Source organism: Tachysurus fulvidraco, chromosome 4 (assembly GCF_022655615.1).
Source record: "Tachysurus fulvidraco isolate hzauxx_2018 chromosome 4, HZAU_PFXX_2.0, whole genome shotgun sequence".
NCBI lineage: Eukaryota > Metazoa > Chordata > Actinopteri > Siluriformes > Bagridae > Tachysurus > Tachysurus fulvidraco.
In genome coordinates, this window is record NC_062521.1 from 12,628,709 (window position 1) to 12,654,476 (window position 25,768).

The 25,768-nt window shown below is 37.0% G+C and overlaps 4 protein-coding genes across 4 annotated transcripts in view; all 4 read right to left on the minus strand.

The window, feature by feature from the left end:
• Positions 1-3,598, minus strand: part of LOC113639859 (serine protease HTRA2, mitochondrial) — a 4,045-nt gene extending 447 nt beyond the window's left edge. The window contains exons 1-8 of the mRNA XM_027142052.2: positions 2,958-3,598; positions 1,739-1,943; positions 1,422-1,616; positions 1,276-1,308; positions 1,063-1,171; positions 913-982; positions 708-803; positions 1-216 (exon numbers count right to left, since the gene is read on the minus strand). The exon at positions 1-216 is cut by the window's left edge and continues 447 nt beyond it. Coding sequence (XP_026997853.2) covers positions 51-216; positions 708-803; positions 913-982; positions 1,063-1,171; positions 1,276-1,308; positions 1,422-1,616; positions 1,739-1,943; positions 2,958-3,394 — 1,311 coding nt within the window. The 5' untranslated portion in view covers positions 3,395-3,598 and the 3' untranslated portion in view covers positions 1-50. The remainder of the gene's footprint in view (positions 217-707; positions 804-912; positions 983-1,062; positions 1,172-1,275; positions 1,309-1,421; positions 1,617-1,738; positions 1,944-2,957) is intronic.
• A 2,639-nt stretch (positions 3,599-6,237) lies between these two features.
• On the minus strand, positions 6,238-8,608 carry mrps26 (mitochondrial ribosomal protein S26). Its single transcript, XM_027141862.2, has 4 exons — positions 8,196-8,608; positions 6,807-6,953; positions 6,597-6,720; positions 6,238-6,506 (listed from the first exon to the last, which is right to left on the minus strand). Exons 1-4 carry the CDS (start codon positions 8,414-8,416, stop codon positions 6,375-6,377), a joined length of 624 nt encoding a protein of 207 aa, XP_026997663.2. The 5' UTR covers positions 8,417-8,608; the 3' UTR covers positions 6,238-6,374.
• Positions 8,609-9,629: 1,021 nt separating this feature from the next.
• On the minus strand, positions 9,630-12,670 carry si:dkey-33c12.3 (uncharacterized protein LOC335380 homolog). The gene is made up of 3 exons (XM_027141904.2): positions 11,573-12,670; positions 10,959-11,083; positions 9,630-10,838 (listed from the first exon to the last, which is right to left on the minus strand). Exons 1-3 carry the CDS (start codon positions 12,527-12,529, stop codon positions 10,778-10,780), a joined length of 1,143 nt encoding a protein of 380 aa, XP_026997705.1. The 5' UTR covers positions 12,530-12,670; the 3' UTR covers positions 9,630-10,777.
• A 1,663-nt stretch (positions 12,671-14,333) lies between these two features.
• On the minus strand, positions 14,334-21,290 carry si:dkey-33c12.4 (uncharacterized protein LOC560112 homolog). The gene is made up of 18 exons (XM_027142197.2): positions 21,106-21,290; positions 20,680-20,723; positions 20,431-20,512; positions 19,734-19,918; positions 19,248-19,331; positions 19,085-19,153; positions 18,731-18,922; positions 18,480-18,629; positions 18,249-18,318; positions 18,061-18,151; positions 17,206-17,347; positions 17,010-17,114; positions 16,587-16,677; positions 16,303-16,426; positions 16,139-16,213; positions 15,804-15,906; positions 15,125-15,228; positions 14,334-14,915 (listed from the first exon to the last, which is right to left on the minus strand). Exons 1-18 carry the CDS (start codon positions 21,131-21,133, stop codon positions 14,801-14,803), a joined length of 1,854 nt encoding a protein of 617 aa, XP_026997998.2. The 5' UTR covers positions 21,134-21,290; the 3' UTR covers positions 14,334-14,800.
• Positions 21,291-25,768: the final 4,478 nt, after the last annotated feature.

Consider the following 25,768-nt stretch of genomic DNA (forward strand, 5'->3'; position numbering starts at 1 on the left):
TTTTTAATCTGTAATTTTTCCATAAGGCAAAATACTGTGTCTGGTATATGTTATTCTGTGAACTCAGGGGAAATGTGCAGCATCAGGAGGTCTTGACCTCTGCGCACCACCATGTTGATGCTGTCACTTGTCCGTACTGCATTGTAGATTTCTTCTGAGGTGCTCACCTTTTTCCCATTGACTTCCACCACAATATCACCTGGTTTCATACCCGCTCTGACACACACAAAGAACACAGTGTTCACATTAAAAAAATTTTAAACCATATTCCACAAGCTGGCTCTGTCCTTCTCCTTTTATTTTTTTACACACACACACACACACACACACACACACACACACACAGCTTTATTCCCTTTATTAGGAACACCTATATGACTGCACATTCCTACAGTTATCTAATCAGCCAATCATGTGGCAGCAGCAGAGTGCAAAAACAGAGCAAGTGGTGAAGAAAAAAAATATCCTGAGACTTTAACCGTGGCATTGTTATTGGTGACAGAGCGGTTGGTTTGAGTAATTCATTTTAATTCTGAGTAGTGTGATGTCAAACCGTATTCAACAAAATAAATGAAAAAGGAGAATGTTACATGAGGTGGAAATGAGAGTAAACATTACTCAGATAAGACACTGAATTTGTAATTGTTTAATAAACTATTAAATTTGACAGTGTATGTAAAACAAGGACACCATTTTTATCTGCTGACCTGTTGGCCGGAGAGCCAGTGATAACACGATGGATGAGGATTCCATGTGTTACATCTGGGAACAAGGGATCACGCATCTTCAACTCAGTGATTATACTAAAAGATAATAAGACACCAAGAATGACTACAGCTCTGCCAAGTTGCACCTCTGTGTTATTTAATTAGTATGTTTGTGTTTTTAATGAGCACTTATGGATCAGGTTACCTGGGTGTTAGTGTTAACATCATCACTCCTATGTAGCGGCGTTTATTTTCAGAGCCACTGAACCAAGAACCTGTAAACGACCAAGAGCAATGAGAGATCCAAAAGTTGTCATGAATGACTTTAAAGAATAAGAGAAATGATGCATTTTACTCTTTTTATCAGCAGCATTCTCAAGGAAAAGACGAAGTCTGTCAGAGGGAATGGCAAAAGAAATCCCAGCAGTCACCTTCATGGTGTTAATACCAATGACCTCACCATCCTGAGAGTTAAAAAAAAAAAAAAAAAAAAACCATTTAAATACTGAGTTTGTGATACAGTGATTTAATTCTGTGTGTTTATATTATTGTCTAAGGTAGTTCTTACCAAATTAATAAGTGGACCACCTGAATTCCCAAACTGTAAAGGTCCAAAGAAGTACAAATATCAGAAGGTTTCAATATTATGTTTTTACACATTTAGAGTTTGACAAAAATATGTTATCTAAATTGGGCAAAGTGGTGCATGCTCACATCTATGGCAGCATCGGTCTGTATGTAGTCCATGTTGCCATTAGACAGGCCCAGTTCTTTGCTGCCTCTTTGAGCCGAACTAACTATTCCAGATGTGATGGTGTTCCTCAGAGCAAAGGGGCTCCCCATGGCAACCACAAACTCCCCCTGACGAACATCTAATGACTTCCCAAGACGCAGTGTGGGCAAGGGATGCTGAAAACACCCCCAGAGGAACCAAATATCAGTGAAAAAGCCAAAGAGGATAATAAATACAAAAAAAAGGTAATATGTCTATTCTTGCGTTTCACCAGAAACAGTCACAGTATCATTGTTACCTTAGCATTGATTTTAATTGTTGCAATGTCTGCGGCCTGATCCACATCTTGTACAGTGGCATTGTACATGTCTCCGTTGGCCAGTTTGACACGAACCCCACGCTTGTTGGCTACAACATGGGCATTGGTCACTATGAGACCATCAGCACTGATGATGAAGCCAGAACCATTAGAAATAGGGATCTCACGGCCAGAGAATGGATGCCTGTTAAGAAATGATGCCCAAAATGGCTTAGTCTACAGTACAAGTAAGGCAACTAAGGCAACCAGTGTGTGCTCAGGCTTCTGTGTGATGAGACAGTAAAGCTATTTAATTTTATCTTATCTTTAAAATCAGTAAATTTTCATTTTCACTTTCAAAGAATTGGACCAAACACCAAAAATACCTTTTGTATACTGGGATCCACAAAGGTCTCATAATCTTGTAATATTACTGTATGCCTATTGCAAGTGTTTTGTACTATTGTGTTATTAATAATCTAAAACTAAGTTATTTTAAGTTTGTGGAGCTGACTCACAGTCATGCATGACTTTTGAACATCCCAATAACAACTAGATTTTGGAATGTCTGTGGGGATTAGTGCTCATTCAGCCACAAGAGCATTAGCGTAGTCAGGCATGGATGATGGTGGTGGTGGTGGTGGTGGTGGTGATTTTCTACAGAAAGCCAGGTTCTTCAACCTTAACTAAACATTTCTGTGGCTCAATTTATGTCATGCAATAAAAAGGACATGCATTTGGTTTGACTGTGTAGCAAGAGTATGCAAATACTGAGACATAATAACACGTTTCATAATAAGAAACAATGTTGTCCTATTTATGTGCACCATCACCACAATTTCTTTATTACTTTCCTAATTTCCTTTTTGTTTGTCCTTCCTACCTACTGTACCTTCCTACATCCTACATCCCAAAACAACTCCTCACTTCTTTGGGAGTTGTGGCCAATAGTAGTCGCTGTCCATAGTACTTTGTACAACACACCATTCTGGCACCTTTTGGGATGTTCATTTCAACATACTACAATTCTGGACACACTAATTAGGACACTTTAGGACAGACAGAATGAGAATTGGGATCGGAAGTGAAGGGAAAATCCATTAGTTACTGCTACAGAATTAAACGAACCCCATCATGTGTTCAGAAAAGTAGGAAGGTTGCTCTACCACGACAATGACAAACTTTTGGCTTCTTTAACGCAGTCTGTTGTCAAACTCACCGTCCTAATATGTCAATGTAAACTACAGCAGGCGCCGATTTCTCCACTACATCCGCGATAAAGTTGTACTTATACCGCGGACTGTCGCCTTTGTATGCGGAAGCACAGTAGGCTGTAGGTGCGACGCAGTGCAGCACGGTGTTAGTGACAGGTCGTGTCTTCATGGAGACGTGTTTATCCCGCTCGTTGTTTACACCGTATAACGCACTCAGCCCCAGTCCTAACGCCGCGGCTCTAAGGAGACACGTCCGAGATGATGATCCACCGCCTCCTCGTCCTCCTTCCGACACCGGGGCCCTAAACACAGGCGTGTTTTCTGCTGGTTGATTCACTGAACATGTGCTGGAAGCATATCGTACAAATCCTAAAGGTAAATCCTTCACATGGCGCCTCGTCTCTGTGATTATCCGTAAGAGTGGACGATGTTTGGTTGCCATATTGCATCAGATATTAAACAACTTGTCAGCAAACTCTACAGAAGGTGATATCGAAAGCTAATATACTTTTCAGTAGTCCTTATTATGAAACGTTCTCCTTGGGAATTCCGACACTTAAACCCACAACAAGTCGTTACTCTCAGTAAGTCGTTACTATATCAGCATATATCTCGTGCTCCGGAAGTCTCTACACTGCGCATGCGTAGTCCTAACCAAGTCCAGTCATAAACAAAAAGGAATTTGTAGGTCAGATTCAGTTCAAAATCTAGCATCTTAAGAGTCCAGTGCAATATAATGAACTATTATAATAATAATGAATAATAATGATGATGATGATAATAATAATAATAATAATAATAATAATAATAATAATAATGAATTATTATTTAATGCTCAGAACTTAAATGTAATAAGCTGTGCACAAATTCTATAGCAGCAACAATCCTGTTGTCCTTATATATATGACTGTTGTAGAATATTTCTGATACATGGAGGTTAAACTATTATAGATTGTTATGTATTATAAAATAAGTTATGAATTGAATCAGCACTACAAGACAACGTTTTAAAACATAATATCTAACTTTCTTAACTTTGCAACATCTGATCATGATTGGTGAGCTATAATTTTCCTAGGTAATATTTATAAGTCAGGGTTTGATTGTCACTGTCTTGTTACAGTCAATGGCATTGCGTCTCAACTGCAGACACCACGTCATCACGTTGCTACGACGCCGTCTGTTTACTGGCGTTTAGCATTCATTCTCTTGTAGTTTGTTAAGGGCATGTTGATGTATGTTAATGTTAAGCCAAAACATTCGGGGAAAATAATCTTTTAGTTGACTGCTGATCATGTAGATGCTAAAACACAACCGAAACACTTTTCAGAATTTAGCAGAAGAATGTTAAAATGTAGTAAAGTTTAAGTTCTACACAAATCACCACTGGGGTCTTGGTCCTGATGACATTTTGAGTCACCTGATAGTTTCATTGCAATGAAGTAGACTCCCTGACAAAAGTCTTGTTGCCTATCCAAATTGTAGGAACAACAAATAATAACTTGACTTCTAGTTGATCATTTGGAATCAGAAGTGGCTTATATGAAAGGCAAAGATTTAGATTATGCTTATTTTACCAAAATAAAATCTTATCATGCCTTGATTTTAAATTATTTAATTGTTAGGACAGAAAGACTAAAGTTAGACAAAAGTATTGTCACTTAACAGAAATAATCTACAGAAAAGAACAAAGTCATGGTGCAGTGGAAAAAGAATTAATAGTGTGTGACTCCGATGAGCTTGGAGGACTGCATCTATACGTCTCGGCAATGACTCAAGTCATTAGGAATGGCAAAGAAAGCATTCTTGCAGGACTCCCAGAGTTCATCAAGATTCTTCGGTTTCATCTTCAATGCCTCCTGCTTCATCTTACCCCAGACCTGCTCAATAATGTTCATGCCTGGTGACTGGGCTGGCCAAAGCTGGAGCACCTTAACCTTTTTTGCTTTCAGGAACTTTGATGTGGAGGCTGAAGTATAAGGAGTGCCATCCTGCTGAAGAATTTGCCCTCTCCTGTGGTATGTAATGGGCAGCAAGAATGTCTTGATACCTCAGGCTGTTGATGTTACCATCCACTCTGCAGATGTCTCGCTTGCCCCCATACTGTATGTAACCCCAAACCATGATTTTTCCTCCACCGAACTTGACTGTTTTCTGTGTGAATCTTGGGTCCGTGCGGGTTCCAATAGGTCTTCTGCAGTATTTGCGAAGATTGGGATGCAGTACAATAGATGATTCATTGGAAAAATCGACCTTTTTCCAATTTTCCACAGTCCATCCTTCCTGCAAGTGTGGGTCTTGGCAATTGCAACATGATTTTTTTATCTAATGCTGGTTTCTGATGACCAGTTGTTATGTACTGGACTGTCGAACCATCAAACGGTCCTCTCGAACTGTTGTCTGCCTGACCTGGGCCTGTCATGAACTTCACCGTTTTCTTCAAATCTTTTTCTTATCCACTTGACATTTAGATACATTAAAGATGTAGCAGGAGACAGCAGACTTGGTCTTCAGGCTCTTGATGATCAGCACTTTGGTCTGTGGTTGAATAAATTCATTTCAAATGAAGGCTGGGTGTGCTGGGGTTCTTCTTCTACACACCTGGGAAAGTGTGAATTACAGTATTTCTCACAGGTGACTCTCTAATCTGTGATTGGTTGAATCCTTTAAAGATGTGACAAGACTTTTGTCTAAGCAAAGTCTGACCCTTCTGTTCTAATTAAATTATTAAAAGGCATGATAAGATTTTATTTTGGTAAAATAAGCGTAATCTACGCTTTGGCCTTTGAATTTCATATAAGCCACTACTGATTCTGAATGATCAACTAGAAGTCAAGTTATTATTCGTTGTTCCTAAAACATGGATAGGCGACAAGACTTTTGTCAGGGAGTGTAGACTTTTTTTATGTATTACTTGTACTGTTTCTGGCACTTTGTATAATGCCATGGCACTTCTGCTTTAGTGTTTTAGGGTGAATTTCTACAATAAAAACGTGTCTATTAGTTTTATAGGATCAGGAGGAAGCTGCATTATTTCCAAATGCACATTTTGCAGAATTGGTTAAAGTCAGTCTAAATTGAAAGTACCTTAGATGAAAAGCTGGATAAATAGTTTAGTTGCATACATAGGAAAACCGTGAGTGTGTGCAGTGAAGCGAGTCCTCAGGATTTGTACACCCCTCAGAAACAGTACCATATGCTACAGCAGTGTTTCCAAGTTCGTTAGGGACATTTCAAAAATTCACATCTTAATCACATCTTTCCACACAAAAGACGCGACATAAGTGAAACATAGTTTAACGTTTACTTAAGAAAACAAAGTAACATCTTAGAGTGGACACTTAAAGTTAGATAAGTTTGCCAGAGCAAGTAAATAAACATGGATAATTCTCAGTCTCTCCTGTGGTTTTCATCAATGTTTCTTATTGCAGCACAGTTTGTTTGACCACTTGTCCTTCTTTATTTATAGCAAAGTTGTAGTTTTTAGGGTTGTCCAACGCCTCCTCAATCCGCTGATCCAGATTTTCCAGTGTAATAAAGTTCTTTGCCTCTTCCTGAAAATGAGATAATTTAAAGGTAAGTGTGTTTTTCACATATTTGCCTCATTTATACATATTTGCATCTTATTTGTCTAATGTTCCCACCTGTAGCTGAAGGATTTCTCTCTCTTTTTCTTTTATGTAATTCTCAAGCTCTTGTGCATGCAAAATCGCTGACTCTTTCCTCCTCTGTTCAGCAGCTGCAGTCTCTGCCTGCACACGCAGCTCACTAGTGGGCACAATATGAACATTTAATCAGTGCTGAAAAACATGACTGCATGCTGTGATAGTTTTTATCGTGTTTACTTGTCTCACCGTATTTTTCGTAATCTAAGGTTTTCTGCATCGTTCCAGGCCATTAAGGATCTGTGTTCCTCAGCCTCCTGTTTGGCTCTCTCTTCTGCTAAAGAACCAGTCTCTTCCTCATAGCGCTTCCTCAGCATCTCCTCTTTAAACTGTAATCTACACACAGACACACACACACACACATCTCATCCTGAAATATCTGGAAAATCTCTGTTGTTTGGCCTTGACATAGAGTCAGATATCAATTAATCATCATTTATTATAAAGAGCACAGTTAAATTTTTAACTTCAATTTATATCTAGATGAAGTAAATCATATACATGGTCCCCCATTTCTTTTCAAAGACCACAAATAATTGGACACATTACCAGGTTGCTGACTTTAGTTAGCTCAATTGAATAAATGTTTAAGTAAATGCATGGTGTTTATGATTCAAATGTAGTGAATTAACAGATGAAGCGATGTATTACATTTATTGACAGCTGCTTTTCCACAGCAAAAAAGTTTGTGTTTTGTTCCAACCCTGAATACAGTTATCAGTATTGACAAATATAGCGTTTGGTTGAATATTTTAAATATCCACTTTCTGAAATCAGAGACCCAAAGAGATCACTGGGTGCTAAGTACCTTCTCTAGTGATACCTTGCCATTTTAATTCAAATGTACTGTAATAGAGAACAAAAATGAAAATGCATCACAGTCCACTTTTTGGAGTATGGACCAAGCAATGAGTATGAACATTTAAGAGGGTAATAAGAATGGATTGGAGTATCAATGGAACACCTACTGTGTGCCAATGATAGAAGCATATCCTGCTGCTATGACACTGTGTCCATTCTAGTATTACTGCACATGCAATATTGTTTGAACATACAGTATTTACACTGGTCGGCGCTATTTATGTTTATTGTCTTTTTTTGTATTGTCTTGCACAGTTTGCACCAGGTTGCACTTTAACGTAACTAAGACTTACTTACTAACTCTGTCTTTGCTTTGTAGCACCCTGGTCCTGGAAAAATGTTGTCTTATTACACTGTGTACTGCAACATCTATATATGGTTGAAATGACAATAAAAAGCTTCTTGACCTGACTTGATATCCACTGTTCTCCATTCAAGCAGAAAACAAACTGCTACAGAAGCTTCTATCATCACAAGCACCACAAGATTCCGTTTCTGACAATAAGTAGGCAGTTTATTCATCTCCATAAGAACAAGCTGAACATTTCAGCGTGTCTGTGTAAAACGTATGCTCTTCTGAGAATGACTAAAACTGAAATATAAGCATGTTGAAGGGTGTTATATCGCCTTTGGGCTTTGAAGAGCAACATGCAAGATAAGAAGAGAAAACAGACAGCATGAGTGAGTGAGGTAGCATGCTGCTGTGTGACTTTTTACCTAAGTGCCCTCATGATGAGGTTGTACTCAGTGTAGCGCTGCTTCAGCACCACCATCTCCACAGGGTCCACCGGGGGCGGGGTCTTGATTCGGCCCGCTTTGGACTTGGCTTTCGGGTCAGTGCGAGACTTCCTGCCCCGCACACTGTCCATCACGACACCAAAACGAGGGGACAGTGCAAGGGAGACCGGATTACGGCTCCGAACTACAGCTGAAAACATTTTACACTCCAATTGTCTGTTTGAATAAAACTCGCTGATGTGCTGTATGCGGTCAGACCCGAATATAAACAGAGTTACTACTAAAACAAACACAGCTCTGTAACATTGAGACAGGAGGTCGCCATGTTCAAGACCTTTCGCAGAGGAAGTGCTCACTCTTTCTCTTCTTTCTCTTCTTCTTCATACTGTGCAAGTGTAAAGGGAAATGAGTGTAATATAGTGCCGTCTAATGGTAACAATGTATCATTGCGCGATGCACAGAAAATGCTGCATATGTGCGTTCAGACGTTTGTTGGCGAACACCAACATCGTCGTTTGTGTTTATTTTAAAGTACTGTCATATGTCACTAAACAATTTTAGCTCTTAATAATCACATTTTCTGTTTAGAAAAACGAAATGGGGGGAAAATAAGAATAAAAGTGTTGGATTTTATATGTGAGCTCATTCGAATGATCCGAATCATTTAAATGATCTGAATCATTCAAAAGAACCAGAAACACCATCAGTTCCCATGAATCCAGATTATTTTCTGGTAATAACTTACTAAATATACATAGACAAAAACATTATATTCAGACTGTTCAATTTGTTAATTCCCAATATTTTGCTTCTGATTAATTCCCCATATTTTGCTTGAAGAAAGAAAAGAAAAGAAAAAAAAACATTGTCATGGAAAATCTCTTTAAAAAAAGATAAACAGGTTTTATGGTGCAAAAAAATAAAATAACTCAAATTTATAGAAAATGCAAAGTCGAGATATCTGCAGATTATCATCCCAATGGTGTTTGTACAGTTTTATTTGACCACCCACTAAACCTTTGTATGCAAGGGCATTTATAATTCTGCCACTTATGTTTGTTTGAATCCTTATTTATACAGATAACTGTATTATAATTTGTAGGAGGATTATCTCTGATAAAACACGTAGTTTTTAAAACCAGGTTAAAACCAGGCTATACATGGTAAAATATTCTTATACTATGAATACAGGTTATACATGTTCAAATATTCTTATATAATTAATATAAATATTTCATATTCTACTTCTATCCAAACTCATCAGTGCTAAATATGTCAGGATTGGGGTGTGTGGGATGACATGCCCAGTACTGGATACTTACTAAAATTGTATGAGAAATAGCATTATTTGAATTATTACTGCTGAAAAACGCTGCACTAAAACTATATAAAGAAAACCCATAGGAGATACAATGATATTTGTATTGTTTTATTCAGTAGGTATTGTTTTAGGAGCAGAGGTACAGACTACAGAACATTACATTACTGTTGCCGGTTACTTCTCTGCTAGTTGTTTGACCCACTAGCAGTTGACTTTCAGTTTCATTAATGAGCAGATGTAACAGAAGCAGATGAGAGCACATAGATTCCGTACTGTAGTGTTTGATAAAGATAAACACAATTCTTCTATTAATGATTCTTCAGTAACAATATTTGACATTTCTAGTCGAGATATTTCTATTAAATCAAAGATTTCTTTTATTACTGAAATGACTGCTCACAGTACTAGGATGAAGACTAAAAGTCATCTATGAATAAGAACAATAAGCAAATGAGGTTCTACAGCTCAAAATGGCTTGACAAACCATTCACTCGGTTTATTTACTACTCTTACAGAATCAGTGTGCAGAGTAACATTCTGTTGGTGGATATTGGGTCAGAACTATGTCACTACCTCAGTACAATGATAGTGCCTAATGCAAGACTGGTTTTTGAAAAGAATCCACCTTCACAAACGACTGGTTGATAGTTTGAGCAGAAGGGACTTGATCACCAGTCATGATTAGCACTTAGAGAAGAACTGTGGAATGACAATTCACCAACAAAGATATTAAACTCCGACTGGGCAAGTGCTGAACTTAGTGTTCTCTCCATGGTGGCATTGTTTCATTTATAGTGTGAAGAAGAAGGGGAAAGATCCTGGTTTACCTCTTGTGTAACACAAGGGCTCATTTCTCTTTAAATCAGTAATGTGAATATATGGTTAGGGGTCATAATATGGGGTTAGGTCTTAGGTTAGGGACAAGATAGTTTGGGGTTTGGACAATTAGGATTAGAATTAAAGATGAAGCGATGGAGTGGCTGCAGACCTTCATTCCAGCCAAACAGGGGTCACACCTAAACAACAGTTTTGGTTGATATGAACACCTTACAGTCACACCGGCTCATTGTGGGCAAAATTGGAGACCCCTTGGTTAAGAGGCAACCATTTTATCCCATTGTTTTAAATATTCTATTAGGCTAAAACATTGTGTTAAAGGTCAAGTTTAATGAGAATAAAGGATCAGCATTGGAGGGTTATGGTAGATGGAAATTTAGAAAGGAGTTAAGAAGGTTAGGGTTTATGCCAGAATAGGCAGAGAGTAGTACGTCAGCCGAATCTCCTCCCCCTCAAGCAGCTGCCTGTTAAAATATGAACAAAAGTACATAAAAAAGTAAACATGAAGCACTCCAATTAAATGATATGCTGTGACTGATTTATTAGTCATATTAATATGGAAGGCTGTGGGAGTATTGTATTACTTGTATGCTGCAATTTCAATGTCCAGGGCCATCTTTACGTTCAACAGATCATGATATTCCTTCAAGTAGCGTGACATCTCCTCTTTAGCGTCAGCAATATCCCTCTCCAGATGACTTATCCTCCCCTACAGAGCAAACAGGAATTACGAATACTAATGAATATGCTGCAAAGCAATGACCATCTGTACCACAGATACAAACATATATATGTGTGTGTGTGTGTGTGTGTGTGTGTGTGTATGTGTGTATGTGTGTGTGTGTGCAGAGAGGGGGGGGAGGAGAGAGAGATCTACAGCCTGTGTAATGAGACTAAAGTATGTCAGTCGTTTATCAGCACAGCAGTAAATTAGAATGAGTCAGCAATCTGCCTCAGGAGCTATGCACAATACACTAGCTTCCTTTTTATTTTGTAATATTAACAATATTGTGGCAGAAAAAATATTTGTGTTAACAAGTGCTTTAATTGTGTGAAGTAGCCATATTGCTCCGCTACAGCACTCTGATCCATTAAACCACTTCTGTCTAAATCAAATGGCTGCCATATTTTTGGTAGAGAAGAACTATAATATGTGTGTATAATGTGTAATGTTTTCAGCCAGTGATTTGTAGTGTACCTGATACTTGGCAACCTCCTCACTCTGTGTCTCCTCTAGTTCTCTGAGCTGAGAATTCAGAGAGTTGATAACACTCTTCAGAGTTTCAACCTCATTGGAGCAAGCCAGCAGCAGCTGACGGTGCTTGGCCGTTTCCCCACGCACCAAGCGCACAGCCTCCTGCTGCTTATCGGCTACTTGTGCCACGTTGGCCGCCTTTCCCTGGTACCAGGTTTCGGCGGTTTGCATGTTGCGCTTGGCCAAGTTTTCATACTGTGTACGGATCTCTCTCAGGGCGGCTGAGAGGTCTGGTCTGCTCACATCTGGCTCTGTGGTGAGACTGGACACCTGCAACTGCACCTTCAGCCCCTCCCGCTCTTCTGCAAACACCTGCTTCAGAAAGGCTAACTCCTGCGCCAAAGAAATCAGTCTCACCTCAGCGTCACAGGTTAACATTGCTGTCCTGTCTGCCTCATCTCTTGCACGCTGCAGCTCATCCTCAGCCCACTCACGCTGCCGCACCTCCTCCTGCCATCTCTTTTCCAGCTGCTCCTGCTCCACTCGCAGCTTGTCTTTGCGCACCTCCATGTGTTCCTTGTCCTGGGTCTCATGGTGCAGCTGCTGGCGAAGATCCTGTGCCTCTTGTCTGAATAGTTGCTGCAGCCGAGATGGCTGAGTCTGCATTACCTGCAGGGCTTCCAACTGCCCCATTAACATTCGATTCTGCTGCTCCAAACAACGCACCTTCTCAATGTAGGAGGCAAAACGGTCATTCAGCCCCACTAATTCTTCTTTTTCCTGAGCTCTCACTCCCAGCAGCTCTGTACATACCACACTCAGCTCATTTGGCTCCCAGTATCGCAAAGGCTCTGACTTCAACAGCCGCCGTGAGGGAGTGAAGGACATCTGGGAGAGGCGGTAGGGGCTGGAATGGTTGTCCCAGCGCCGGATCAGTGAGGAGGAGGAAAGTAAACTCATGTTGATGAATTTTTAAGTTACGTTTTTTTTTTTAAATTAACGTGGAGATTTTTTTGACAAAGTTTTTCCTTTAGGTCCCCCTTGTTCTGCACACCATCGATGGAGATGAACCGGCACTGCACCAGTTCAGAAATACTGCGTGCAGCAGGCTTTATATGGGACACACAAGCAGGAGCTCACACACACACACACACACACAGGCACACACACACACACAGGCACACACACACACACACACACACACACACACACACACACACACACACACACACACACACACACACACACAGCATCATTTCAGCCTCAGCCAATAAGGTGCTCAGCAATATTGTAGGTTGGTCTTATGTTTCACTCTGAGAAGCATGAGAAGAGAGGGCAGGGTTCTTATCCCTCACAACATGGTAGAGGACACAGAAAACTCAAAACAACAAAATGTATGCAATTAAATGCAAATTAATATTATATACTATTATATGAGTGGTGATTAGACACGTCAGTATATGCTCTTTTGTTGTTTTGTAGGTTAACCAAAAATGTATCCACAGTATTGCTTTGGGGACATGACAGCATGGAGTAGTGGGTAGTTTGGCCAGATTACTGTCCTTTGTCCTTCCCCACAACTAAACCAAAATGTGTGAATACTGATATTTCAGGTGTCTATGCCTCCTTTTAGGAAAGTGGCAGACCAAGACCCTTACCCCACAACTGCTTACTTCTATCTTGTCTCAATAAAAAATCACTTTGAATACTAGCATCAGGTAAATGCAAATAACATATCTAGAACTGATTCATTTCTTCCTTTTGATTAAATTTCAGTGTTTCATGTGTATTTAAATATCAGAGACAAATTGATTTCAGAGGTATCGTGTTTATTGTTTATTTATTTAAGACAGTGTGCATAATGTAATAATGGCTACATATAATGTAAAAGGTGCTCATTTTGCTACACATGTTGCCTAATACTTATAGAACAAGAGAAACTATGGTTATTTATTTATATGGGTGTTTAAAATGTACATGGTATTGAATGATAATGGCACAAGTCTCTCAGGCACTGGGTTATTGCAGGGTGGTTTAAGCCTCTAGCTGTACACGTATTTCCCAATATATTAAATTCAACTTGCACCTTGGTCCACTAGACATACAGCTATCACTCTTGTATAGATAGATATCACTCTTTTTATCACTGTATAAACAGAACTTAGAGTGAGCATGTATACAGGGTTTTACAGTAAGCTCGTGGATAGGAGTCTGCTAACTTGGATGAATCCATCTATGCTTGATTTGGTGCAAGAGAGCAAGCAGCATTTTAATACCTTTCTAGTCATTATTATCATTAAAACTATATGCAAACCATTTATTTTATGCCTAAAATAATACTTGGATTAGCATCTGGAAATTGTGTGCTGTTTTTGACTATTTTCAACCAAGATATTTCAGGGATGTGTGTATAGATTTCATGGTAGATTTCTAGTGTGTCAGTTAACATTATAGTTGCACTGAACTGATTATAAAGTAATCTTTCATGTAAGGAGCCTTACAGAACAGCAGGACGGATCTTTATGAAATTTGTTATTTTCTCAAAAAAACATCATAATATTCTGTTATCAAATTTCTTTCCTTTAACATCAAACATCTTAAAAGCAATGGAAACAAGCACAAAATTGATTTAACCAATAAGGGAACATTGTTGATTCATGAGAAATAATGATCATCCTGAGACAATTCCATTACAACAATCAACATGCACAGAATGTAATGTATGCAACCATAAAGATAAACTATAATAAAGAGAACAAAGGAAAACATTTTCTGATCTTTATTACACTTAAAAAAAAGAAAAAGAAAAGAAAATCTAGTGTCCAGTAGAATGGAAATAAGGCTCTTGAAAGGTTTCTTAATCAAGTAAATAAAATTGATTTATAAAGGCAGGGAAAATAGCTAAAACAGCTAAAACCTTCTACTTGACATAAACCAAAACACAATACTTTCTGGTTTTAGATATAAAAGTACAGAAAGAAAGAATGGTTATACTAATTCAGGATTCTAACAGCAAATGAAAAACATAATTAACCTTTCTAGTGAATTTAATTGAATAGAAATATTAATAAAAAAAAAATCCAGTTGGTTAATAATTTGATAGCGATTGTAACTTTGTTTATATTGTTATGTATTTGGTTATTTGTTTAGCTGATAATGGTCATTAATAAATGTGATATGAGAAACACGGATTAACGTCAATCTTACTGCTAGCAATTCTGTGACACCCTATCACTTAACTTTAGACAGATCAATGCCCTTGTGTTCAGGTACATGGCGATAGAGGCACCGGTTATTCTTGATACAACCTGTCGTCCTCCAGAAATAACACTCATCAGGAAACTTACTGCGCAAATGAGAAAGTACTCATTAGCAGACAAAATATTTTACACAGCAAGTACTTGCAGAGACATCATAAGAAAATGAACTGAAAGTGTGTACAATACAGATTGCCAAAAAATAAATTTACATTTATTCAAAATCAGCACTGACATAAAATGATAAATTACTTTCTAAAAATTCAAACTGAGACAATGAAATTGTGTGTTCACTTACTTTACTTTTCCTGCATCTGTTGTTGCAGTTTTGGATACACCAAGATGTGTGTGGATTCTGTCAGGATAACGAACTGCAAGACAAGTCCCTGCTACACGAAAGCCCTAAAACAGACACACACTTGAGTACACAAGTGAGACACAAATAATATTCTCCCATCACCAGTCATGATCTACAGCATCATACTAAGAGGACATCTTTCAGGTATGTTAGCTGCTTTAAGCATCCCTCACTCATCAGCAGTAGGATTTATAGCTTCTGTACAAAAGTAGTTTTTGTCTGAATGCAAAAGCCTGTTAATTCCACAACCAAAATTGGTGGCTTTCATGTAGCTCAGAACAGAAAATTGGGCAGTGTTTGTTTTCTCCATCATATCCCAGTTTCAAATGAGTTGGGAACTGTACTTAGCTTCAACCCTGCAGAAGTTATATTGCAAGCTCATACTTCCAGCAACAATAATCGCTCAGTCAGTCTACTCAGAATGTTTATCTTTAAGCACCGCAGTACTAGTTTGTTTTCCATTATGGAAAGGTGACACTATGTGACATTCCAAGCCATTCTGTAACCTCATGTAAAGTGTACTGTAGATGCAAATACCTGTACCTGCTAGTTGTTTTCAGACATTAAATGGTAAAAATATACATAATCACCCCATTATCCAAGACACAAAAACACTTACATTCATTTCTTTTATGGCTCTCTCACAGTTCTCCTTGTTGGTGTAGTTAATAAAAGCACAGCGTCTTGTTGGCAATAATCTTACACTATGGACTTGCCCAAAACTATAAAAATAATAAACAAAAAGAACAAACAGCAAATCCATTAATGGTACATTCAACATAATTTTGAGGCACAATGTTACCACTAATGTTACAAAAAAATCACTCAAAGAACTACACTGTGCTTTATAGTTAACACAGAGTAGAATTTCACATTTCTGGCCGGAATAGAATCCATTTTGCAAATATAAACTAGAAAAAGGTGGCCAGTGTGCTTGAGATGATGACAACTTACTTGCTGAACAGCTCACGAAGTCTTAATTCTGTTAAAGCAGGCACAAGATCCCCAACCCAGACTGGAAACAGCTCTCTGCCAAAGCACACACAAAATCAGAACCCTTACAGATAAAGCCAAAGTGAATAAATGACAAGCATGACTCTAAAAGAGTAGACAATTACCGGTTAGGCGGTAAAGCTGTGTTGACTTTAGGTGAGTTCTGGGACACGTTTTGGAGTAGGACTTTTGCTGGTTGAGTATTTCTCTCTGGATAAACTCTTACTTCTTCAGCGGCTGCCATATTACCTTAAGACAAAGAAAATGCGACAGAGAAAAAAAAAAAAGAAAGAAAAAAGAACTTGCATGTAAATAAATAAATAAATAAATAAATAAATAAATAAATAAATAAGTGTTTGTAAAATATTATTTAGGGAAGAACGGCGAGAGTAAACAGACAGGGTATTACCATGCAAACCAGAGAGTGCTTCTAAAGCTTTTTCTACTGTTCCATGTATAATCAGAGCATTCGAACTTTGCTCTCTAGTGTATCCCATATCCTGTAGATAACATCAAGCAAAAAACATTATCAAAATAGTACTGGCAAACACATAGCAGGCAAGTACAAGATAGGTATATTCATTTGTCACTATTCTAGGAAGGAGGAAGGCCTTTCAGTCCACATACAAAAACTATTATGTTTATGGTATTTTAATATTTCAATACTCAATAAACATTTTTGAATCAAAACTTATATTTGAGCCTAGTGATCTCAATCTTTGCTGATAGAAATTCACCAACCTTTCAGACAGTTATTTTTATTTTTTAAACCATACAGCAAACAATGGACATTGCACAATCCGTAACTAAAGAACCACCCAGTGTTACTTACCATTAACTGCATTATCTGTACCCTCATGAGCTCATGAGCAGCATCAGTACAGGAGCTGTCAAGCTTTAAAACTTCTTTATATGTCAAACAAGCCTCATAGTATCTCTAAGAGGGGGAAAAAAACATTAGCATGTGAAGAGGAGTAAATAAAATATAAAAAGTTTACATTTCTGTGCAGTGTAAAGATATAATTTACCTTAAGCCCAACTAATGCTTTCCCTTTTCTATAGAGACCTTTAATCCATGTGGGGTTCAGTGAAAGAGCAATATCTGCATCTATTAAAGCCTTCCCATATTGCTGCATTTTCTCATAACAGAAAGAGCGATTTCCAAACAACCTGTCAAGCAGACAAGAGTATCAAAAATTATCTTTAACTTTTAAATATGAAGATATTTTCTCTTATTAATCGACACTCAGCACCCCATAGTGACAAAGTGAAAACAGAATTAAAATGTCTGTAAATTTAAAAAGAAAAACCTGAAATATCACATGAACATAAGTATTCAGGCTCTTTACTCAGTACTTAGTTGAAGGACCTTTGGCAGCAATTACAGCCTCGACTCTTTTTGGGTATGACAACAAGCTTTGCACGCATGGATTGGGGAATTTTCCACCATTCTTCTTTGCAAACCCTCTTAAGCCCTGTCAGGTTGGATGGAGACCGCCAGTGGACCGCCATTTTCAGGTCTCTCTCAAGATGTTCAATAGGGTTTAAGACAGGGCTCTGGCTTGGCCACTCTGTTATTCACAGATTTGTCATTGTTATCATTATGTTGGAAGGTGAACCTTCGGTGCAGTCTGAGGTCCTGAATGCTGTGGAACAGGTTTTAATTAAGGATATGAATGAACTTTGCTCCACCCAGCTTTCCCTTAACCCTTACCAGTCTCAAAGTCCCTCCTGCAACACCCTGTTGAATACTTATGTACATGTTCTTTTAGAATTTAGTTTTCACTTTGTCATTATGGGGTACTGAGAGGCTGCAAGATTACGAAATCTGAATCCTTTCTGAATCCACTGTGTGTGTATATGAAATTCATAAAGTTACTTACTTAACCTCTTGAGGATTGTGCTTTATAGCATCAGTAAAATACTTCACAGCCATATCCAGATTTCCTGTTTGAGCATATTTATTCCCAATCACTGGGAGGGGGAAGAAAAAATGAAAATTGATCACTAAACATTAAAATGAAAAAAGCCGGATATGAGAACAGAAATATTTTCAGGAATATACACACACCTGCCAGCTCCATGCTCCTTGTAACATTATCCTTTTCCGGTTCCTCTGATGCCTCCTTTTCATTAACAGTCTGTGGATATACATGGTTTATAAAAATGTATTCTGTTTACTTAAAAGCATCATAATCACTTAAGTTGACTAGTGACTGACTGAGAAAACTGACTAATTGTAAATTGTAAAAAGGTTAAAAAAAAAAAAAAGTAAAATTTCCTAAAATGTTATTTTACAAACCTCAATCTGAGGCTCTTTTGTATTTTGTACTGTTTCATGCTTCTTGATGTTTCCAGCTTTTTTGTCTTTCCTGTCAGGTTTAGGTTTCTGCTCAAGTTTGCGTTTTGCGATGGCTGCAGCATTGGTCACAAAGCAGCTGCTCATATCAAGCTATTGAAACACACATTGCGGATTATGATTGTTAGATACATGTGCAGGTGCTAAACAGACTCTTATTGAAAAGGAGACACAAATGCAGAAAACATGCCAACCTCCAATTCATCAGCTACACTCTCTTTATCATCATCATCATCATCATCATCATCAAAACTGTCACTGCTCTCTGTGGCTTGTGAATTGCACTGTGGGTCAGGATCTGGGAGTACACTGTTATTTGTTTTTTTCTTACTTTCACACTCTCTTTCTGAAGGTTTAGATTTAACTGGAGCAGCAGAAGCAGCTTCCTATGGGAAGAAAAAAAAAACAAGACACTGTAGTACTAACAAATGTTTATATATACACATACACATCAGTCTAAAGAATATGGCATTATCAAAGCAAATAACAGGTGAGAAATATTGGTTGAGTACAAAGCCCTTATAAAATATTTATTAAACTTTTCATACCTGTTTGGCACCATCTTTCTTCCCATTTTCCTTTTCTATTCTTTCTAACCGACGTCTCTCTCGCTGCCTCTATTGTATACCAGAAAGAGTAACTTTTAACTTGAGTAAACATTTTCAACCCCCATCAAGATTAGGGTGCATGAGTGTGTAATATTTACATTACCATTTTCTTCTGTTTTTTCTTTTGTGTTTTTTTCTTAAGCTTTTCCTCTTCAGCTACAAGTTCTTTAGCATTTTTGGCAGCCTCCTAAAGGGCATAAAACATGCTTTAAACAGAAATCAATATTTTTGTAGACAACAGGTTTAGGATATCAAAAATTAGACTTAGTTGAAAATTCATAAATTACCACAGGTTTAACCTAGTCATCTGTTCATTCAAAAACGAAATGCTTAAATGCTGATTTTCTTTCTTAATGTTTCACACTGTATCACAAGTTTAAAACTTGTGTCAACATCTCTCTTGTGATTCAGGCATATACCAGGTCACTTTTTAGGTTTTGCTTATTAAAAACACATTTGCCTTATATCCTTTATCAAACACACAATAATCACACTCAAATAAAATTCGGTGTATGTTAACTATCAGTTTAACATTCACATAAAGTATGTATTCTATACAGGGCATGCAGGTAATCATAACAGCACCTACCTCAGGTGTGATGCATTTCACTGTTTTATAATGCGTTATTGCAGGCAGTTGTTTAAAAATCCCTTTATCTAGAAAGTTTTGAGCAAAGCCACAATATTTGTTGTTTTGACTGCCATATTCATCATCATCATCATCATCATCAGTCAAATCCTCATAACTGTACGTATGATCTTGGTAATCCAGCCCTGAAAGACAAACATTACTAGAATAAAAAAACAAAATACAAGCGTACAAAAATATTCTATTTTCCTAAAGCTAAATATATCTCTTGATTGAGCAGGCGTAGTGGCAGGGTTACAAATATGAGAGAAAGCATTACATTTGCTAAATGTTATGAGAATGTGCTCTAGTTATCTTATCTATGGAGCTGGCTTAAACACAAACATAAGATAGGAGTTTAGGCTGTGTGACCCTGAGCCCCTAATTCAAGATACAGAGTTGTTCATAAATAAGATCATAAATTTAAACATTATATATATATATATATATATATATATATATATATATATATATATATATATATATATATATATATTAAAAACTTTAAATAATTATTTTAAGGTCTCTTGTGTGACCACCATTTGTTTTATAATTCATTTACATTAGAATTACACAGTACATTCAGAAATCACAGAGTTTCTGACTATTCTAAGGCAAAAATAATATAAAAATAAACATAAAAACTGTAAAAGCTTACCGAGTCCAGAACCATATCCCAGGGCATTAAATAAAAGTTCGTATTGTGTAGGCTTTCCATTAATTATTTCGACCACAGCTTCCTGTAAAATTGATCAGGTATCAAGTCAAGGAATGGAAAGAAAAGATTATGTAACATTTTAACAAACACAACAGGCTGATCTTCAGGTAAGTCCAGACTATATTGTGTGTGGAAGCCACGTTAAACCAGACAAATAATAGGGTGAGGCATTAAAAAGGAAACACTCACGTGGGTCTGCATCAGACGTGCGTTATCAAGCATGCGGAAGTAGCCTGACAAAACAAATGAAGCATATGAGCAGTAATCAAAACATACACCACAAAACCATACAACTTGATTTCCACAAGTTAAAGAACTATAAATGAAATAACTATAATAGCTAATTAACTTGTCTCAACCTGTTGGCTGGTACTGCGCAAGACTTTCCTTTGTGTAGCTAACAAGCTAACGTGTTAGCAAGAGGAAAATATAAACAGCTAGGTTTCCTTATTACAAAGAAATCCCAATAAACCAGACTAATAATAATAATAATATACACGATTGACTTCAGTGTTCATTCTGAAGTCTTACAGCAGCTGTGCAGTACAGTGTGATGATAGCTAAAGTTTGGGAAAAACTCGTGTTTCATCATGAAAACAAAGAAATTATACTTACCAGGAGCGTAGCCAATACGTTTAGACATTTTATATTGTATATGGATGTACAGATTTGTACTAAATTTATTATTTAAGTGTTCATAAATCAAATGTTTTTCTTCATTCTAGCATTAGAAACGCGCCACGCACATTTCCAACTGCCACCTCAGTCCTTAACCGAAAACCTCGCCCATGCGCAGTGCGCACATCTTACAATGCATATAGCCTGTTATGCTTTTAGCTAGATCAAACAGACCTACAAATTATTATGTTGGCTTCTGATTTCTGTTATAAGATTATTATTATTATTATTATTATTATTATTATTATTATTATTATTAGGGGTCAAGCCCAGAAGGGGCGTAGACACTTATTGTTATTGTCGGTTTTCTTCTTATTATTATTATCATTATTATTATATTATTATTATTCCTCTTCTTCCATTGAAGTCAATGGCAGCCCATAGAACCGTACATAGGAAAGTTATGTAATTTGGCACACATGTAGAGGCCAGTCTTAGAAGTTACTCTAGCAACTTTGGTGTGTCTAGCTCAAACCCTTTAGCGCCACCAACAGTCCAAACATCCAATTATGTTCATGTTCATGTTCATAACTGCTGACTCCTAAGGCCTAGAGATACAGTTCTTGCATATTTTGGATCCTTTGCTCATGCCGATTCGAATGCACTATATGACATCATTTCTGTCATGAATACCTTTCCGCCATTTTGAATTTTCCGTAATACCTACTTTTTCGAATTCCTCCTAGACCGTTTGTCCGATTTGCATGCCCTTTGGTATCTAGCATCTAGAGACACCCGAGACAAAATGTTATCAAAAGTTTTTTGATAGACCAATGCCTTCTCATATACCGTGGCAACATACATGGTGGCGAGCACGCCAAAACGGACGTGAGGCCGTATCTTCGCAAAACTTACGCGACACAAAACCTGGTAAATGTCATTATAGTCATGACCTGAGGGTGCATGCAACGTTTCGTGACAGCGCCACCTAGTGGCCACGAGATTTTAAAAACAGCTATTTTCACTTATAATTACTGTAAACTTGAGTCTAAAATCATGAAGGGAGTGTTGTTAGACTACTTGAGGCATGCTGAGTCAAACGATACCAAACGGTTTTCGGACGGCCATTTTGTGTGGCGGCGAGCACGCCAAAACAGACGTGAGGCTGTATGTTTGCAAAACTTATGCGTGTCGACATGAAACTTGGTAAATGTCATTATAGTCATGACCTGAGGGTGCATGCAACGTTTTGTGACAGCGCCACCTAGTGGCCACGAGATTTTAAAAACAATGTCATATCGCTACGAAACTACGAATCAACGACATGTTCTGAGCGCATCTGATCGGCTTGACCCCGGAATGGCTGCTTGCAGCTATATTTACTACTATTATTATTATTATTATTATTATTATTATTATTATTATTATTATTATACATGGATATGTGACATATCAAAACACTCAGCACCATGAGGGGAACTGCCCCACGGGTATTATGGAAAACTATAAATTTGCATAGACATCTATACACTAGATGTCGCCTTGGGGTCCTAAAAATGCGTCAAAACCGCCGCCATCTTTATATGGTGCTCTTGTACTTTAAATGCTTGGACGATGCCGGACTTCTGTGCTGCGTTTGGTTGTTCAAACGAAAGAAATCTAAAAACCAGGCAGCAAGGGATTACATTACACAAGTGAGAATGTGTTTTATGATATTGAATGTTAGGAAATTATATTTCTGGTTCCGTTGGTTTGTTTTAGTCCTTGGTTAATGACCGCAGCTAATCCACGCTAAGTTACCCATTAGTTTTTGACAGTTAGGGTAACCGACTTAAGTAAAGTTGGCCTCATATTCACAGATTCAAGTTTCCAGAGTCAATAGCTCCTGAACTAAAGGGTGTTACTACACAAATAACACCTCATTTTTATCGTAGTAATGTAGAGAGGCAGCTACAACCAAGTTTTTCTCAAAATAGGCTTTCCTCCGCGGTGGACAAAATACACAAGTCTCTATGTGCAGACGACAGAAACAGATTCCAAGGGACCGTCTGCAAAGTGCAAAACCCGAAAAGCAAATACTATAAAAACAGTCAACTTTACTGTACTACACTGTAAGGTCACCAAACTCATAACACACAACACATATGTCCCGATAGTTATACTACACTTATTTTGGGGAAATGTCTTTTTGTTGATTTTTTTTAGGATTTTTCATAATTGGAATCAATAGCTTTACTGTACTACAGTGTACTGTCAAACTCTCAAAACACACATCACTGATGTCCTAATACATATACTAAAACACTTATTTTTTGGAAATGTCTTTTTGTTTAATTTTTATGATTTGTCATAATTTTATTGATTTGTACTTATTATGAAAAATCATATAAAATAAACAAAAAGACATTTCCCAAAAATACATGTTGTACTATATCAATTAGGATATCAGTGATGTGTGATCCGAGTTTAATGACAGTGTATTACAGTGTATTACAGTAAAGTTATTGAATATAATTTCCATAATAGTCAATTTATTGATTTTTTATTATTATGAAAAATCATAAAAAATTAACAAAAAGACATTTCTCCCAAATAAGTGTTTTAGTACATCGATTAAGACATCAGTGATGTGTGATCTGAGTTTGGTGACAGTACAGTGTAGTACAGTAAAGCTATTGATTTTTTTATTTTATAAAAAAACAAAAAAAATCAACAAAAAGACATTTCTCCCAAATAAGTGTTTTAGTATATGTATTAGGACATCAGTGATGTGTGTTCTGAGTTTGGTGACAGTATAGTGTATTACAGTAAAGTTATTGACTGTTTTTTTGTATTCACTTTTCGGGGTTTGCACTTTGCAGACGGTCCCTTGGAATCTGTCTCTTCGGTGTTCGCACATAGAGAATTATGTATTTTGTCCAACGCGGAGGAAAGCTGATATTGAGGAAGATTAGGTTGTAGCTGCATTGTAGCTGCCTCTCTACATTACTAAGATAAAAATGAGGTGTTATTCGTGTAGTAACACCCTTTAGATCAGGAGCTATTGACTCGGGAAAATCAAATCTGTGAATTTGAGGCCAACTTTACTTAAGGGTGCTGAGTTTGGTGACAGTACAGTGTATTACAGTAACGTTATTGATTTTTTTAATTTTATGAAAAATCATAAAATATTTTAAAAAAGAGATTTCTCCCAAATAAGTGTTTTAGTACATGTATTAGGACATCAGTGATGTGTGATCTGAGTTTGGTGACAGTACAGTGTATTACAGTAAAGTTATTGATTTTTTAATTTTATGAAAAATCATAAAAAATCAAGAAAAAGAGATTTCTCCCAAATAAGTGTTTTAGTACATCAATTAGGACATCAGTGATGTGTGATCTGAGTTTCGTGACAGTACAGTGTATTACAGTAAAGCTATTGTTTTTTTTTAAATTTTGAAAAATCATAACAAATAAAAAAAAAAGAGATTTGTCCCAAATAAGTGTTGGGACATCAGTGATGTGTGTTCTGAGTTTGATGACAGTACAATGTATTACAGTAAAGTTATTGACTGTTTTTATAGTATTTGCTTTTCGGGTTTTGCACTTTGCAGACGGTCCCTTGGAATCTGTTTCTCAGTTGTCTGCACATAGAGTCTTGTTAATTTTGTCCACCGCGGAGGAAAGCTGATTTTGAGAAAAATTTGGTTTTAGCTGCCTCTCTACATTACTAAGATAATAAAGAGGTGTTATTTGTGTAGTAACACCCTTTAGTTCAGGAGCTATTGACTCGGGAAACTCGAATCTGGGAATATGGGGCCAACTTTACTTAAGTGTTAAACATTGACCCATGCTTTTTAGATTGTCATGGACTTTACACAAGCAGAATGCTATTTTATCAAGTTATTTAAGGACATATTTAATGACATGCCTGAAAAGGTTTTGGATTTTTTTTTTATCGTATGTTAATTTAAAAAAAAAGGATAATATGACTTGCTGTTTACATTTGTTTTTGTTTTTGTTGCATTTATATGATATTTGTGTTTTTGTAATTGAATTTTGCCATGAAAAGCTTTTGATTGCTGACATGGTATTTAATAAAATAATCTGATTCTGAATCTGTTTGTAGATTCCCAAGTGATAAACAGAGACGTCAGTCATGGACAAGTTACAGGGACACTAAACACTTTTTTTAATGGTTAATTCAGCTGACAGTCCTGGAAGAATGTCACCGGTTAGGTTGGCAGTTCAGCATCAAAGTCAAACTTTTTTTTTTTTTTTTGGTTTAATGTGGCAAAAGTATTGCGGGAAAGGAATAAATACAAGATTGAAATATAATAATGAAAAAATAATCGTAATGACCATTATCTGATACTATAATGTTACATAATAAAATATAAATGCACTATGCTCGAGATATGTATTTATTATAGTTAAATTGTATTACTGGTTTTTCACCATAATTACATATATTTTATCACAATGTTAACCACAGACAGATACATACATATTAGACTGCATTTTCTGTTTGAAAGAATATATAAAATACACTGATATAGGTTCCAACTAACGGTTAAAATTGATATTCGCGGACATGGCAACCAGTACTGTGAATACGTGTATTCAAAGTGATCAAAATAAGTTTGACCTACTCAAATAAAGTAAAATAGGATTAATATAT